This window comes from Mesocricetus auratus, unplaced genomic scaffold, assembly GCF_017639785.1.
Source record: "Mesocricetus auratus isolate SY011 unplaced genomic scaffold, BCM_Maur_2.0 Super-Scaffold_100015, whole genome shotgun sequence".
NCBI classification, from domain to species: domain Eukaryota; kingdom Metazoa; phylum Chordata; class Mammalia; order Rodentia; family Cricetidae; genus Mesocricetus; species Mesocricetus auratus.
Genome location: NW_024429198.1, coordinates 43,543,964 through 43,559,937, shown reverse-complemented (window position 1 = coordinate 43,559,937; position 15,974 = coordinate 43,543,964). Strand labels below are relative to the sequence as shown.

Below are 15,974 nucleotides of genomic sequence, written 5' to 3'. Positions count from 1 at the left end.
ATCTACTTTGTATGGTAGGTACCTTTATCCCCATACCACAGATAGGAATACTGAGATGGAGAAAGGTTACAAGATGATCTATGGCTACACCACCCATAAACAAGAAATCTAGAAGTTTATCCTGTCTTTGATTCCAAATCGTTTATTCTCGGCCATCTGTCTAAACTTTTAATCCCAGGACTATGTATAATGGTGACAAATAGAAATTAGGTTAATGTCTTACTATAGATAAATAACAACACATCTGTCTGACTATAAGTCCTATCAAGATGGAGCTGCACATATTTTGTTTGTGATGGAGCATGGTCCTAGACACATGTTGACACTCAGCTAACCCTCACTGTGCATGGTCTTGGGCCCAAGGTAGCACTCAACTAACTCTTGCTGTGCACAGCCCTAGGCACAAGGTGGCGCCCAACTAACCCCTTGCCACATTGACTTGGATTCCTACTGTGATGATACTATATGCCACCACGAGTGACACCAGAGAATTCATGACGATTGGGAAAGAATGCCAAAAATATCTTTTTAAAAAAATCAATGAAAAAGATCAGAACATAAAATTAGATATAATCTTGACTCTAGTGAAAGTATGCCTAATACAACCACTAAGCTATCTGATTAAAATGCTCATAGTAGCCCCATGATATGGTCTGAATGTTTGTGTTTCTCAGAAACTGACAAGGCAGATCCAGTTACAATGAGAAGATGGAAGGAGGGGGCCATCCTTTATAGGTTGCTTTTGTTGGTAACTGTATCATAGCAACACGAAAAGTAACTAAGGCAGATGCCATGGAGCTTGTCGAAAACCATCACCTCCTCTAATACACCTTCAAGTTCAAAGCAGCTTTCCCTTGTTTTCTCGTTTATCTGATCTCTTCCACTTTCCACACGATTTAATCAGCAACAGCTACTGTGCACCGGGATTTAACTACCTCTCTCGTCTCTTCCTCCAGCCCTCAGCCCTCAAGACAGCTGTAGTCTCTATCCTCTATCTCCCTAAAAATGCTGAGACGGGCAGCTTAAAGCACTCAGTCCTATCCACACACGAAAGCATCGCACACACCTAAGAATCTCTCTTCCTTCTTATATTTGAATTGAGGATGCTTTCCTCTTAAGTCTGATGTTTTCCTTACACTGGGTCTCTCTTATCAGTGTTTACGTTTTCCATAGTTGTTACCTTCAGTCTACGAATATTAAATGAAGAGTCACAAAAATTAACAGTTTGTGTTTCAGATTGTGTGCCCACTGGCAGTGCAGCACGGGAGCAGGCTGTCTTTTCACTGCTATAGCTCCCAGCCCAAGAGTCACCTGGACTAGCGCTGGTGACGAGATGGCCTTGCAGGGTCAAGGTGACTGCGTCTCAGGTTCCTAACCCTTGTCTTACTCAATAAAGGCTCACAAGGGCAAACACGGTGATGCTGGCCAGTCTATCAGTCTGGTGCCATCACAATTCTATGTAATACTAGTTGCTGCTTATCTCTTACTGTGACCAACCTATACGTTCAACTTTCTCATAATCTTGTATGTAGAGGAGCATATAGGACATGCTGGGGTCTCCACAACCCTTGATCGCAGCATCTACTGGGATATCTACCCGAGTCTCTAAAACTGGCGCAATGGCATCGTCTTTGTGGCCTCAGGACACACTAGCTATGAGTCCTCAGGTGGAGAGGAGAGGGGCCCCACTCAGCACCCACCTTCACACTCACTGAGCTGCCCGTGAGCAGCTGGCCGCCAGGGCCTCTGATTGTAGCCTGCACAGCAGCGATTACAAGTCTTCCCACAGGTGTGGTGCTGGCATTCACATCGGAACCTGAGAACGGAGACAAAGCACATTTGGTAACTGAAGAGTTGTTGTAGGTGTGGCGCCAAGCTCAGGGCAATCCTGCCGCGGCATTCTCGGCTTGAAAAGTTGTTCGGCTTGCATTGATTTGATGTTTTGTTTGAGATTGGTTCTCCATTTATCCCAGACTGACTTTGAACTCACTATGTAGCTCAGGAAGACCTTGAACTTCTAATCCTCCTGCTTCTACCTCCCAAATATATATATACATATATACCTATCCCATTTATGGGGCACTGGCTTCATGTGGTGCTGGAGATCAAAGCACTCTACCAACCGAGCTACACCACCCAGAACCAGTGTCAATTTTTACTTTATACTCCTGCTAGTTGAGCATGCACAGGTCATGAGTTCAATCCCCAGCATCAAAACCAAACAAAATTCTCTGTTCTTGTACACAAACATGACATATAATACATGCACAGCACAATCACTGTGCCAATATCAGAACAAAGCAACCTGCATACAAGCCCCTCCCCCATCATCCCCATTGCACAGATGGTGAAACTAAGAGACAAATAGTGAGGCATTTGCCGAAGGTCAAGTGGTGATAGCAGAACAGCAAATGTCAAGCTGAAGTTTGACCTGGAAGTGCCAGTTCTTTCTCCTCGAGCACATTATGTTTCAATAACTGAACAACACTGGGCATGGTGGCTCACACTGTAATCACCCCTCCATGGAGGCTGAAGGATAGACAGAATCCAGGCTAGCCTGAGCTACAGAAAACAATAAATATAAATGAGTAAGAATAAGTGAGTAAGCAGGTACTAAGTTTCCTAGGATGCATTTAGAATTACATCTTCACCGAAACCTGGAGTGATACTGGGAAAAGAACTTCTAACACTGTGTACTCCCAGCCTCCCCCAGCACAGAGACGACAGGGAGACAGCCACTGGAAATCTCTCTGAGCACGAGGCTCCCACAGGCTGCCCCAGCTCTACTGCAGGGCACGTAGCTGAGATCACTTGACAAGGCAAAGGCGGTAAAACTGAGAATCTTCCATCTGTCTCAGCCCTCAGCATTGGAATGGGAAGGTTGTGCTTGAGTCCCCACTCATCTGTGTTTCAAAGAAGACTCAAAGCCATTGTGGAACAGGCTCCTGCAGACCTCCAGAGACTCCTACAGCCCTCTGTCAGAGGCAGAGAGAAGGATGGCAGGACTGAATAGTCACACTCCTGAAGGAAGATTCCATCCTTCTCCCTGCGCTACAGTCTGCGAAGGCACACAGATATGGACGTAACAGGCTTGGCATGACAGCTGGCGACCACCTGGGGTCTCATCAGAGAAATGGTCTCAGCTTAGGACCAATGAAATAGTTGGCACATGCTGGCCTGAAAGAATATTTAAGGGACATTGCTCGAGGAACTACATTCATAGGGAAGTTTTCAGCACAACACAGAAAGGAGCCTGGGCCCTGTCTGGACAATTCCTACTTGGACAGTGTCTGCCTGGACAGTGATCATGTCCCCAAGCCCTTTCTGTACTGATTCTCCACCTAGGCTAAAGGTGAGGAAGCACTTGGTTTTGCATCTATTGCAAAAACGTTTCCAACCTAATCGATTAGACAGTCCTTTTCATGACGGCCCCGCCATCTTTTTTTTTTTTTTTTTTTTTTTTTTTTTTGGTTTTTCGAAACAGGGTTTCTCTGTAATGTTTTGGCGGCTGTCCTGGAACTCACTCTGTAGACCAGGCTGTCCTGGAACTCACAGAGATCTGCCTGCCTCTGCCTCCCGAGTGCTGGGATTAAAGGCTTGCGCCACCAACGCCCTGTGACGGCCCCTCCATCTTATCTAACCTAACATATACCATCATTTTCTCCCCAGCAGCTGACATTTTAGGTTCACAGCAAAGGTGAACCTGAGCAGACTTCTCCTGTTTAGCAACTGCTGAAAAAGCCCAAAATCATGCTCCTATCCACATAGTGAGGTCAGGAGGGTAAATGCTCTTGGTTAAACTGTATTCTGTCCAGAACTAGCTTCACTGATTGTCCAAATGGGCTTCCTCCATCAAGTCACTGGGCCACCTCAAGCAGAGGCTGGTTTCCTGTTCATACTTGCAGATTTCATGAGTTTCACGCCAGATTGCCATTGCTGAACTCTTCTATGTTGAGAACTTAAATGAGACTGAAGGCTGTCTGACCACATGGCAGTCATGAAAGATTTTCTGCAAGGCGGGATGTCCACAGTAAGGCAAGCTCTAACATGAACTCCCACCTTGGCTGCCAACTCCATTTTGAGGTAGCGACTGTCAAACATGATAGAAACCCCAAATTATTGGATATCGGGGGGCTGGAGAGATGCCTCAGCAGTTAAGAGCACTGGCTGCTCTTCCAGAGGACCTGGGTTCAGTTCTCAGTCCACACAGTGGCTCACAACTGTCTGTAACTCCAGTCTCAGGGGATCAATGCCCTCTTCTGGACTCCTCAGGCACTGGGCATATATGCAGGCAAAACATTCAGACACACAAAATGAAATAAATACTTTCTAAAAATTTAAAAAATAAATGCAAAATCATTTGTGATTGTCCAGCATGGTCTTGGGTTTGGGGATTTGGTAGCGGTATTCCATATTATCTATAGTGTGCCGTGATGCTGTGATTGATTAGTCATGTCTGCCATGGACCCACTGTAGTCTGGAAGGAAAGTTTACACACACACACACACACACACACACACACACACACACGCACGCACGCACGCACGCACGCACGCACGGACACACACACACACACACACCTCCTTATCGTGGACTCTGAAACATTCCTGTCGAGATCTAGAACCTGTGTTAGCAGAGTGTGCATATCCACAGCAACAATCAGGCTCATTCATGGCAAGGTGAGGAGGGAGATGACTGTACTTACTGTTTCTCAGGGTTGTCAGCAGTGCAGTCCTCCGCATGACCATTGCAGACACACCGCCCACCGATGCTGATGTCCTTTATGCTGTAATAGTACTGCATGACAGAAAACAGGGTGGCCAGCTTCCAGGGGCTGCAACGCAGAAGTTCTCTCCCTAGCCTCTACCCGCCTAAGGGCTGACTCAACTTTTCCTTTATCCTACACTCGTGTGCTGTCTCTCCTTGCTGACTGGAACACCGATGGGAGCCACATTTGCTTGTAACTTGTCTTGCAAAATGAATGCATTCTGAAATCAACTTTAGTTTTTAAAAAGCCTTCAGGATGTGTCCATTAAACCATCAAATGCTTTAAACACAGGGAAGAAAATTACCTATGGGGGAAAATCATATGTGTAGCCTACTGGAATGAGATGATGTGTTTTAAGTTTGTTTATACTTTGAGCATATGTATCAACCAAAAATGAGTTTTGTCCCTACTGTGTGCAAACTTCTCCTCCAAGGTGTAGGAAGGGAGAAAATACTTCCTAAGATGGATCAGATCCATCTGTAGAAGGAGCTACCAGCTGTTGGCAGTGGTTGGAACCTTCCTAATTCATGTTCAAAGAGGCTAAAACTAAGAGTTCAAACTCCCAAAGGCAGCCAGAGTCAGCAGCAGACCCAGGAGAAGCTCAGCCCCTAAACCAGACCACACACACATTCACACACACACACATGCACATGCACACACTCATATGTGTGCACACACATGCACATGCACACATATGGGCACACACATACATGCACATACTCATATGTGTGCATACACGCACATGCACACACATGGGTGCACACATACATGCACGTGCACACACTCATGCGCACGCACACACACATGCACACACATGCATACTCATATGCACATGTGCACACAAATCTTGCAACACTCACAAAGATAATTGGAAGCACAGGGAAGTGGTGAGCTGAGGCCTTGCAATTTTTCAGAATGCCTAGTTCATCCTTATCACTGCCCCCCTCTACCCAGGGGTTCAGAAAGAACATAGGAAATACAGATGAGCCACCTACAGACAGGGTACCTGACCTTTCTGGAAATGATCAAAACTGTAACAAATCTTTCCCAGGATTCCAACCTCTCTTCTATTAACTACATAAAATGCCCAAACTCTAGTAAGTACAGTGGACATCTTCCAGTTAGCCTTCTAGGTGCCCCTTGCCCTTGGGCTGACCTCTATATTGGCAACAGCCATAGGCTTTCGGGCTCTCTAGCTTCATATTGGGTTCGCCATTAGGAGGCATTTGCAGGAGAAGAGCAAGCTCAGGTCACCTCTTCTACGAGCCGGCTCTGTCCCAAAGACAGAAGATGTTCCTTCACATCTCCTCAGAGTGCAGAGTTTACCACACCACCACATGTTCTCCTCCACTAGGGTCTCATTGTGAAGCCTCTTTCTCTAGGAGGGTCTACACTAGAGCCAGATCTCAGGGGAAGTGGCCTCTGTAGCTTGGGGCATGTGGGTTTCTCTTCCCTCTCTCTTTCATCTGCTGAACTGATGCAGGGAACCTGAAGAAGGACACTAAGACACTGCTAAAGGCAAGGAGCCTGGTACCCAGAGTGACGTCATGGAGCTGAGCTCACCAGCTGATGCACACCGGACTGTGACAAGAGTAAGGGACAAAGCTTTGTTCTTCTTAAGTCTCTGACATTGGGGGCTACTGACTACAAGGGTTAGCCCGTCTGCACCAAGACCAGACTGGCTACAATCAGTTTTTGGATATAACAATTTTCTTATCTTTCCCATTAACCTCAGGGTTCTACCCCTGAGCTACATGGACAGTTAAGCTGCCCAGGCTATCCTGAGACTCATTCTGCAGTCCAATCAGGCCTGGCATTTGCAATCCTCCTGCATCAGCTTCCCTAGCAGCTCGGATTGCAGGGCTACGTCACCAGGTTGGGTTACCACTCACTGGCTGAGAAAGGTACTCAGAAAAACTTATTTGTCAAAGAAAACAAAGAACAAAACACAGCCTGTTGGGTGCTTACAAAACGTTACTCACCCGCCGCGTTACGGTGGGGTCTCGCTCTGCTTTGGAGATAAGATGCCCAAGGAGGGTGTTGGTTCGGAGAAACCGCAAACGGATGTTTGTTGCTTTAGTAAACTCCCTCAGGGTGTCAGAGAAAGTGAAATTTTTTGCACCTGGGCGACCATTTATCAAGGATACGACCACCTTTTAAAAAAAAGACACTCCGGATCAAAGTAAGTCCTTTTCTCAAAAGCAATGAGACACTAAAATAGCACAGGTCCCCCAAGCACCTGGTTCTCGAAGGAGCCCCTGGACATGCTGAGGGGGTCTAACCTCTAGTTTACAGGTCAGAACATTGGCTAGCTCTCGATTCTACATTTAAACCTGGTCTCTGTGAAGATATTCTCACGGCACTCTTACACCTGACCTATCAGAGGCTGTGGATGGGAAGCACTATGAAATGTTGAGGAGAGGTTGCTATGTCTGCAAACACGAGGAAGTGACCCTGTCAAGCTGCATCAAGGCAGCAAACCTGGAAAGACCTGAAGCCGTGGCTCCCACCCTTCCTAACGCTGTGACCCTTTGATACAGTCCCCATGTTGCGGTGATCCCAACCAGGACATTTTCATTGTTACTTCAAAACGATAATTTTGCTACTGTTATGGGTCATAGTGTAAAAATATCTGATATGCAAGATATCTGATACTCATCCCCTGTGAAAAAAGTCATTTAAAACCCCAAAGGGGTTGTGACCCATAGGTTGAGAACCACTGCTCTAAATGCTGTTAAAATGTGAACCAGAACAATGGCTCAGTTTTCCTGTCTCAGCTGATGAAGTCCAAGCCTCAGTGGTTTGAACATGAGCTGTTCACCAGCTAGAAGATGCTAGGTAGACCTACTTAAGTAAGATCTCACACTCCTAACAAGAGATGGCTTGAAAGTCTGTTTATATTCTTGCTACTGTCCAGGAATTCTTCCCTTTCTGCCACATCTCTGTTTGTCCTTCTCCATAGCAACAGCCAGGCTGATTTCACAGCAGGGCCAATGCAACACCAAGGGAACAATTGTTTTCTCCCTAAAAGCTGACATCTACACATCAAATGGGACCAGGTGAAGGGACTCTAGCCAGCCCGAACATGGCAAACATGGCTCTGGCTAGCCTGCCCTTATCTCCCAACCTTTCTGCCTTGCTAAAAACTGTTAGATGGCATTCCTAAAACTGCCACCAAGGTCTATTCCCTTATTTGGTCACTTCCTCATCCTGAGGCTGACCACCAAGGTCCAGCTATCAAAGTATTGAAGTTCAGTAATCAAAAACCCCCACAAAATTAAACAGACCCAATCAAAATTAAACACCTCATCCTAGCATGAGTTCCCCTGTTTCCCTTTATAAAGCACCATTTTCCTGTGGGCCTCTCTATCCAGAGGCAGTCCTTCAGCCCTCCAGGACAAATATCTCTCCTCCCTCTCCCTTTTCCTTTCCCCTTCTCCCTCATCCTCTCTCCTGTCTTTGACTCTTATTCCCTGTCCTTTGTCCCTCTGGGGCAAGTAAAGCTCCTTTGTGCTGAGAACTTGGTCTTGGGTGTCCTGTGTGACACCAGTCCCTTCACCGGGGCTTAGCACAGCCTCCTGCTCCACCCTCCTCTGTCTTATTGGAAATAGTTCATGAGAAGTCAGCAGAGATCCTCACCAGTTACCAGTGACCACGGCCTTCTACCATCAGGAGAATTCTGAGATCTGTGGGCTTTGGATTCCAAACCCTAACTTCCTGGGGAGAATTCAGTCCCAAACGGAACTTCCAACCCAACTCATTCCATTTCTTCCAAAGCACTACTTCCCTCCTTAGTCTATGCTTTCTCCCCGGGAGTACAATGGCATAGCCTCCTGTCCTCCTGTCCTACCCAGCTGCCTCCCAAAGCCACTTACCTCGCCATTTTCCAGAGGCACGATGCGGGAGTACTCGGTGACACAGAGCACCTGGTCATCTCGGGCGATGGCTGTGTTTGCTTCCTGCCCAAACTGTTCTAAGCAATCTCTTCGAGAATCTACAAAGGAAACAGCTGAACATTACCAAATAATGCATGTTTTCTTCTAGATCACTTCCAGTGCCTTGTGTTTCCTTAAGAGGAAGAACCAAGAAGTTTTTTGGACTTCTAGATGGACGCTTAGGATGAAGTTTTTAATTCATGAAAAAGAAATACCTGGTTATTTCAGTTCATTTAGGAACCATGATTGAAGATATGCTATTAACTCTTCATGCTTCGAATAGGCAACTTTACCCTCCAAACAAATTGCTGCCACTTTGATTGGTCATGTGGTCCAGAGGCACTTACATACCACGTTAGCAAAGACAAAAGGTTCAAACTGAGCAGCATGGAGCCCAGGATCCTAACGCAAGAACATGAGTCACAGTTGATTTACAGGTACCTCCCACCAGTAGGAAGAAAACTGTTATAAAAGTGGGAGCAACCTCCATTCTGCATGAGGCATCCTTAGAATCAGTGCATACATGACTGAGAAATGGGGGTATTTTGTGGACAACTTAGGAGGTTCGATCGCTACTTAGTCATACTGAGACAATTAAAAAAAACTAAATCCATAGTCTTAAATTGTTTCAGATAACCAAAGCCCCTAATAGCACAGAAGACACAATTACTTACGAGCAAAATACTGCCATGGTGAGTAGGTGCTTCCAAAGTCGACAGATCTTTCCAAGACCCAAAGATCAGGGCGTGGAGAATTTGCAAATTTGATTAAAACATAGGCCACGTGGAAAAGCTGGAAAAGCAAGAGAGATACAGTTTGTCTGGACTGAGAGTATAACCCTAGTGTGCAAAAGGCCCAGGGGTCAATCCCCAATACCACCAAAAAGAAAAGATGAAAGTCGCTTTGTCTGAAGCTTTGACTATTTCTACAGGATGGTGAGTCCCAAGGCTACAAGATGCAGATCCCTTTTCTATTCGCCAGGTGGACATCCCTACTTAGCTGCAGCCTTTCAAGATTATTACTCCCAAAGCCCCATCATCTTCTTTGCCTCTCAGTACCTATGGTCACTATCATTGTCACATCTTCACCAATGTGTCCTGAGTTTCAGCCAGCCCGCACAGCCTCGTGGTCTGTATCAGAAGCCAGGCAGTAAGTACGGAGAATGGAGCATCATGTCTTTTGAGGAACAGGAACCAGCAGCACAGCTGGAGGTCCTCTAAGGCGTCCCTATGGTTCTGGGGAGACCACAGGTGCAGACTGAGACTGAAGCAGCTCTTGCCCTGTGTCATCTACACTGGTCTCCTCTGTTCCTGTTTCCCCTCTGACCAATGACACAAACATAGGAAGAAATGAAGTTGGGATCTGGCCTTGCTCTCTTCACCTCCGGTTCCTAAATGGCCAGACATAGCCCAAGAAGGCCCAGCGTCTGCGGTTTATTCCCCAGTCCCCTTCCTCAAAACGCATCTGCTTTGAAATGTGAGCTCTGTAATGACACAGGCCTCCAAACTGGTGCTACTATACCCAAAATGTCAATCAACCAAGGATCAAAACCGTTGGGGTGGAGGGTATCACATTGGTACTATGTGCATTATTCTTGTCTGTAGTCTTTGCCAATGCAATGTGGAACAAGTACTTACATCATATTAGGTATTGAAAGTCACTTATAGATTATCTAAGGATGTGCATAGGCTATACTCAAGTGTACCATTCTACACAGGGAATTGGGCGTCCCTGAAGGATACAGAAGAGAGAGGGAAAGAAGTAGAACCAACCCCAGGGACACTGAGAGATGACAGCAGAACATAGGTTTAAACAAATTTGCACTATCATGTTAATGAACAAAGACCTTCCCTGTTCTCCAAAACCCTATCCCCACCATACCACAAGTACCAGGTTCTACAGAGGGTTTCTGAGTTGGTGCCCCACAGACATTAGCTTGCCCACTAGAGCCAGAACAATGAGCTCATCTACTGGGGAGGAGGGGAGCAGGAAGGAAAGGACTTAGACTCTGTGAGGTCCTCTTTCCTCGGAAAAAAATACTACAAGAGAAGACTTGGTAATTCAATAGTAAAATACATGCAAGGCCTTGGTTCAATCTCTAGGAACAAAATCATAGTAATAATAGTAACAACAACAGTAGGAGTTTTAAACTTAAGTTATATGGAATATGTGCTCTCTCTCTGTATGTGTGTGTGTGTGTGATAAAGTCTAAGAACTATTATCAAATATTAACATTTCAAACTCTAAATTCAAAGCCCAAATCTATATTCTCTCTCTCTCCCTCCCTCTCTCTCTCTCTCTCTCTCTCTCTCTCTCTCTCTCTCTCTCTCTCTGATCTCCAAATTTCTTTACACTTTAAAAAATGACAGAATACCCCCATATTAACATATACCATATTAACAATTACAGTTGAGAAAGTTTTGTTTTGTTTTCAAGACAGGGTTTCTCTATATGGCCCTGAATGTCCTGTGTAATGAGTCTTTTCTGTCCTGCGAGCCAGCTCACAAATAATGGCATGGAGGAGTCTGATTGGTCATGAGATACTGCTGAGGGAAGGGGGAAAGGGAAAAACAGAGATGGGGGTGGGAAGGAGGGAGAGACTTCAGTGAGCAGATGGGGGTGTGGCTTGTCGTGTGAACTTACTACCTGGGCCTAATTTAACGAATTCCTGGGTCTATCCACTGTTGTTTAGCACCAACCAGACAGGATGTCCCACTTTAAAAGGTGACCCTCCTGGTTTTTGTCTTGGGACCTGTTTCTGAGGTTCCTCGGCTCACTCGTGCATGTGCTCTGGTGATGGGCAGGGTGCAGTTACTTCTCAGTGCACTGGCATGGTCTGAGGGAGCTGTGGTGATACATTATTCATGACTTATTAGTGTTTCCCCGTGGGTACAGAAAGCAAAGCAGACCACAAACCATAGAGGTCAGGAAATGGTGACACGCACCTTTAATCCCAGCAGCCGCACTAGATAGCCTCAGAGGTAGGTGGTGGTGGCATACACCTTTAATCCCAGGACTCCAGAGACAAGCAGGCAGATCTCTGTTAGTACAGGGCCACACTGAACTACACAAAATTGATCCAGTCCTAAAGAGAAACAGCTCAACCAAAGGTGATCGTAGCACTTGGAATTATACGCCTTTAGTCCCAGCACTATCAAGGTATAAAAGGAAGAACCAAAGGGGCTCATGGGAGATTTATTCTCCAGCCACGCTGAGGACAGAACAGCCCTTTCAGCTTGAGGTACATTTAAGAGCTAGTGGCTGGCTGCTTTGCTTTTCTGATCCTCAGCTTGAAGCCTGAAACCCAACACCAGTCTCTGGGCTTTTTATCTTTCATGTGACAGGGACCTACCACCATCACGACTGTGGAAACCTGCTACCCATTCCTGCAGGCTGCTCTGGCTCAGCGGCAAACCCCTCTAACGTCTGTACTTTCAAATGCTGATGTGCAGTAGTGAGTGGTCTCCTCCGAGTGCTCACAAACTGGCTCAGGTACGGCAAGCCAGCAGGCAGGGTCTACTTGCTCCTGATTGGTCACTGAAAAGCACAACTCAGGCTTCTAACTGGCTGTTTCTGTTAAACAACTTACTCTTACTGCCGACTTGGTCTCCCGTCACTGAAAACACTTCAAAGCAGACATGACTGAGTTTTGAGAGCCACCACAAACAAGAGACCCCCCAAAAACTAGAAAACAGCAGGCACAGGAGTGGGGAGTCAGGAGCAAAGGGCATTTGCAAGTGAATATTTGGGGGGCAAAGACAAGGGGTGGGAGGAAAATCGCTAAAGACTGTGACCTTGTAATTTCCTCTCAAAAGCTTTTGGAACAAGCTAATGCTGGCTTGACTCTTAGGAGACACACAGTAGTCTTGTAAATAATGTTCTGATAAGGCAGATAAGACACTTAGAAGCCTTTTGACTTGAGAAGACTTCAAGGCGAAGCGGTACGAAACCACTGAATGGCAGCTCACTCCAGCCAGCTGCTTATTCACCTCAGGACCCTCCTGAACTGAATATTTGCTATGAATAGAGTCATACATGGACGTTTGAATGGATGCATGCATTAACCAGTTTTTAAAAAGCAGTATTACTGCTCCTGGGTTCAAGAAGCAGATACTGGCAGGTACACAGGTACAGCGTGAACCTCAAGAAGGTTATCCTTGGGTATTCTAATTTAATGAGAGAATACGCTGATACATAAAGAAACATTTTAATAATGACTTTTGCTAATGCTTTACTTTGAATAGTCTGCAAACCTACGGAAAATCTAAAAGCAATATGCAATGGCTGCCTATCCACCTGCTGTTCACATTTTACACACACACACATACACACACACACACAGACACACACACACGCACACACACGCATGCACACACGCATACACACACGCATACGCACACACAACACGCCATTGTTTTGTCTTTCTCAACAGTAACATTTCAGATTGGGATAATATATTATTTATGATTTATTAAAGCTTGTCCGAGGGTTCAGAAAGCAAAGCTAACCACAAGCCATAGAGGTCAGGCAATGGTGATAAACACCTTTAGTCCCAGCAGCCATACTAGTTAGCCTCAGAGCCAGGTAGTGGTGACACACAACCTTAATCCCAGGACTCAGGAGGCAGAGGCAGGTGGATCTCTCTGAGTTCAAGGCTATGCAGGGCTACACGAGAGTGAATCAGTCTAAAAGATTAACAAAGCTCACACCTTTAATCCCAGAACTATATATTAGAAAGCAGCAAAGGGTATCATGTGAGAATTAGTCTCCAGCCACGTTGAGGAGAACATAGCAGTCTGGAGATGGAATCTGAGGTTCAGTGAATCACCCCTTCAGTCTGAGGTAGAGGTAAGAGCTAGTGGCTGGCTGCTTTGCTTCCCTGAACAGCTTGAAGTCTGAACCCCAATATCTATCTCTGTGTTTTTATTATTCATCTGATATTCTGGACGGTTCCACAGTCTAGCCTACAGGCTGGCTATCCTGTCAGAGAACATTGCACAGCCTTATTAGGCTGTTTGCTCACCATCTGGCACAGGTGAAGCACTCTTACGCTGATCCTACTTCCAGGCATTAAACAGCTTGAGACGTTTTGTTCTTCATTGAGAAGGGAAGATGCAGGTGGAATGAAACACTTCCCTGTGGTGACTGTGTTGAAGGACTTTATAAAGAGCCCATCCTCAAGACATCATCAGAGTCAGTGATAAAAATATAACTCAGCCAGTCTGCAATCTGACCCTTTAGCCCTGGTCCACAGAGTGCTCCCATTGGCGGTTTACAGGAACACTCCTATCTCTGCATTTGCCCCCATTCTGTGCTGGAAAACCCAGTCACTTGCCTCTCATCAGAAAGGTATATTTGGTCAAGTTCTAAGGAAGCACTCTTAGCTTCTTACTGAGTCCCAGAAGAAACTGCTCACTTGGAAGAGGGTAAGGTAGAACATTCCATAAACTGTCAAGACATGATTCAAAAAAATGCTACATGACCCCTGACCCTAGCATTTCTTTCTGAGAGGACTCCATTGCAATGGTGATGAAAACAGACCATCAGAGGCTTTCTGGGTGTTTTCTTAAAACCTCTCACAAGTCCTCCTCTACCTGTGAGGGCATGTATACCCTTCATCCCTCATGTCAACCTGCCCAGAATAGAAAAACAAACCCATACCAAGGGCACCTGCATTCTTCCTAAGTAATGAAGACTTGAACCCACACCAAGGGCCCGACACTCATTCTAAGTAATAAGGACTTGAAGCAGCAGGAAGTCAAAGATTAGGGTAGAAACTAGGAGAGAAAAGTTAAGATTCCGTAACATCCACGTTTGGAAAATGATGCAAAGGAATTAACTTTTAGTTAGAATAAATAAGTCTAGTGGTCTATTCCACATTACAGTGATTATAGATAAAGAGAACAGAATTTGAATGATTTCCATAAAGAAATAACATTTGAGGAGATGGATATGTGCATCCCAACTTGAACATGACATAGTGTGTTCACATATATGTATGAATATATACTTACATGTATCTAAATGTGAGTATTTGCATGTGTCAGTTTGGAATTTGGGGGAAAAAGCCTAAGAAATAAAACCTCAAGCCAAAACTGAGTCTAAACACTGGGGCATAGAGCCGTAATGTCCTTCAGTTCTGATTAAAGAAAAATTCTGTTCCGGTAGAAAAGAAAACCAGAGGGCTTAGGCTGGGGGTGCAGCAGCATCACTGAGTGCTTGCTGGTCATGCTTGAGACTCTGAGTTCAATTCCCACTACCACCACACTCCAAAAATAAAGCTAAAGACATGGGTCACTAGACACAGTGGCACATGTCTGCAAATACATCACTCTGCAGGCAAAAGCTGGAGGAGCAATGAAGGCTGGAGACCAGCCTCATCTATGGGGAGTTCCAAACCAGCTCTAGAGACAAACCCTGCCTCAGTAAAACAACTAGAAAGACCTGGCTCACCAGTCACTTGGAGGAAAACAATACACAAGAAGAAAATGGAAGCCTTACATCTAACTTTTATACTGGAGAGCCGAGGTAGCTCAAGTATGAGAACCTAAATTCAGATTCCCAGCGCCCACGTGGAAGCTGTGCCTATTTGTGAACATCAGAGACCTAGAGCTGGATGGGGGTGGGAGGACAGACCGAAGGATCCCAGAGCTCTCTGGTCAGTCGGTCCAGCCAGTCAGTGAGCTCAGGGTTCAGTGAGAGCTAATTTCATATCTTCAGTGCCCATGAAGGAGCCAGGCATGGCTGTGAAGATCATTAATCACAGACCTGAAGGCAGGGAGGAAAAAGGAGGATCCCTAGGGCTCTCTGGCTGGTCAGACTAATCCGTCAGTGAGCTCAGGGCCTATGGAGAGACCCTGCCTCAAAAGATGAAGTAGAGAACAAACATTAGTGAGAGATATCCAACATTGCCATATCAACCTTACTGAGACACACACACACACACACACACACACACACACACACACATGCATATACATACGAAAAGAAGAAAATATTTTATACTGATAAAACTTTAACACATGGGGGTAACTGGTGGTGTAGAACATGATTTCCCATCCTTATGAATTCAGTCATTATGCCCTAATGGGCTTACAGTGTAAAACTTGAGCACTATTGGAGAGCATTTTAGCCCCAACTAACACTTGCAAACAGTAGTGATTAGGAATTGATTGAAGCCCTATAAAACCCAGTTCAGTGACTTGAATGAGAAATGTCCCTCATGGGCTTATGTGTTAAAACACTTGGTTTCCTATTGATGGCGCTGTTTG

The 15,974-nt window shown here is 45.5% G+C and overlaps 1 protein-coding gene across 1 annotated transcript in view; it reads right to left on the bottom strand.

Moving 5' to 3' along the window:
- Nucleotides 1-15,974, bottom strand: part of Lama3 (laminin subunit alpha 3) — a 231,863-nt gene that overhangs the window by 171,030 nt on the left and 44,859 nt on the right. Inside the window, exons 3-7 of the mRNA XM_040757846.1 lie at nt 9,378-9,495; nt 8,644-8,762; nt 6,751-6,921; nt 4,706-4,797; nt 1,701-1,816 (exon numbers count right to left, since the gene is read on the bottom strand). Coding sequence (XP_040613780.1) covers nt 1,701-1,816; nt 4,706-4,797; nt 6,751-6,921; nt 8,644-8,762; nt 9,378-9,495 — 616 coding nt within the window. The remainder of the gene's footprint in view (nt 1-1,700; nt 1,817-4,705; nt 4,798-6,750; nt 6,922-8,643; nt 8,763-9,377; nt 9,496-15,974) is intronic.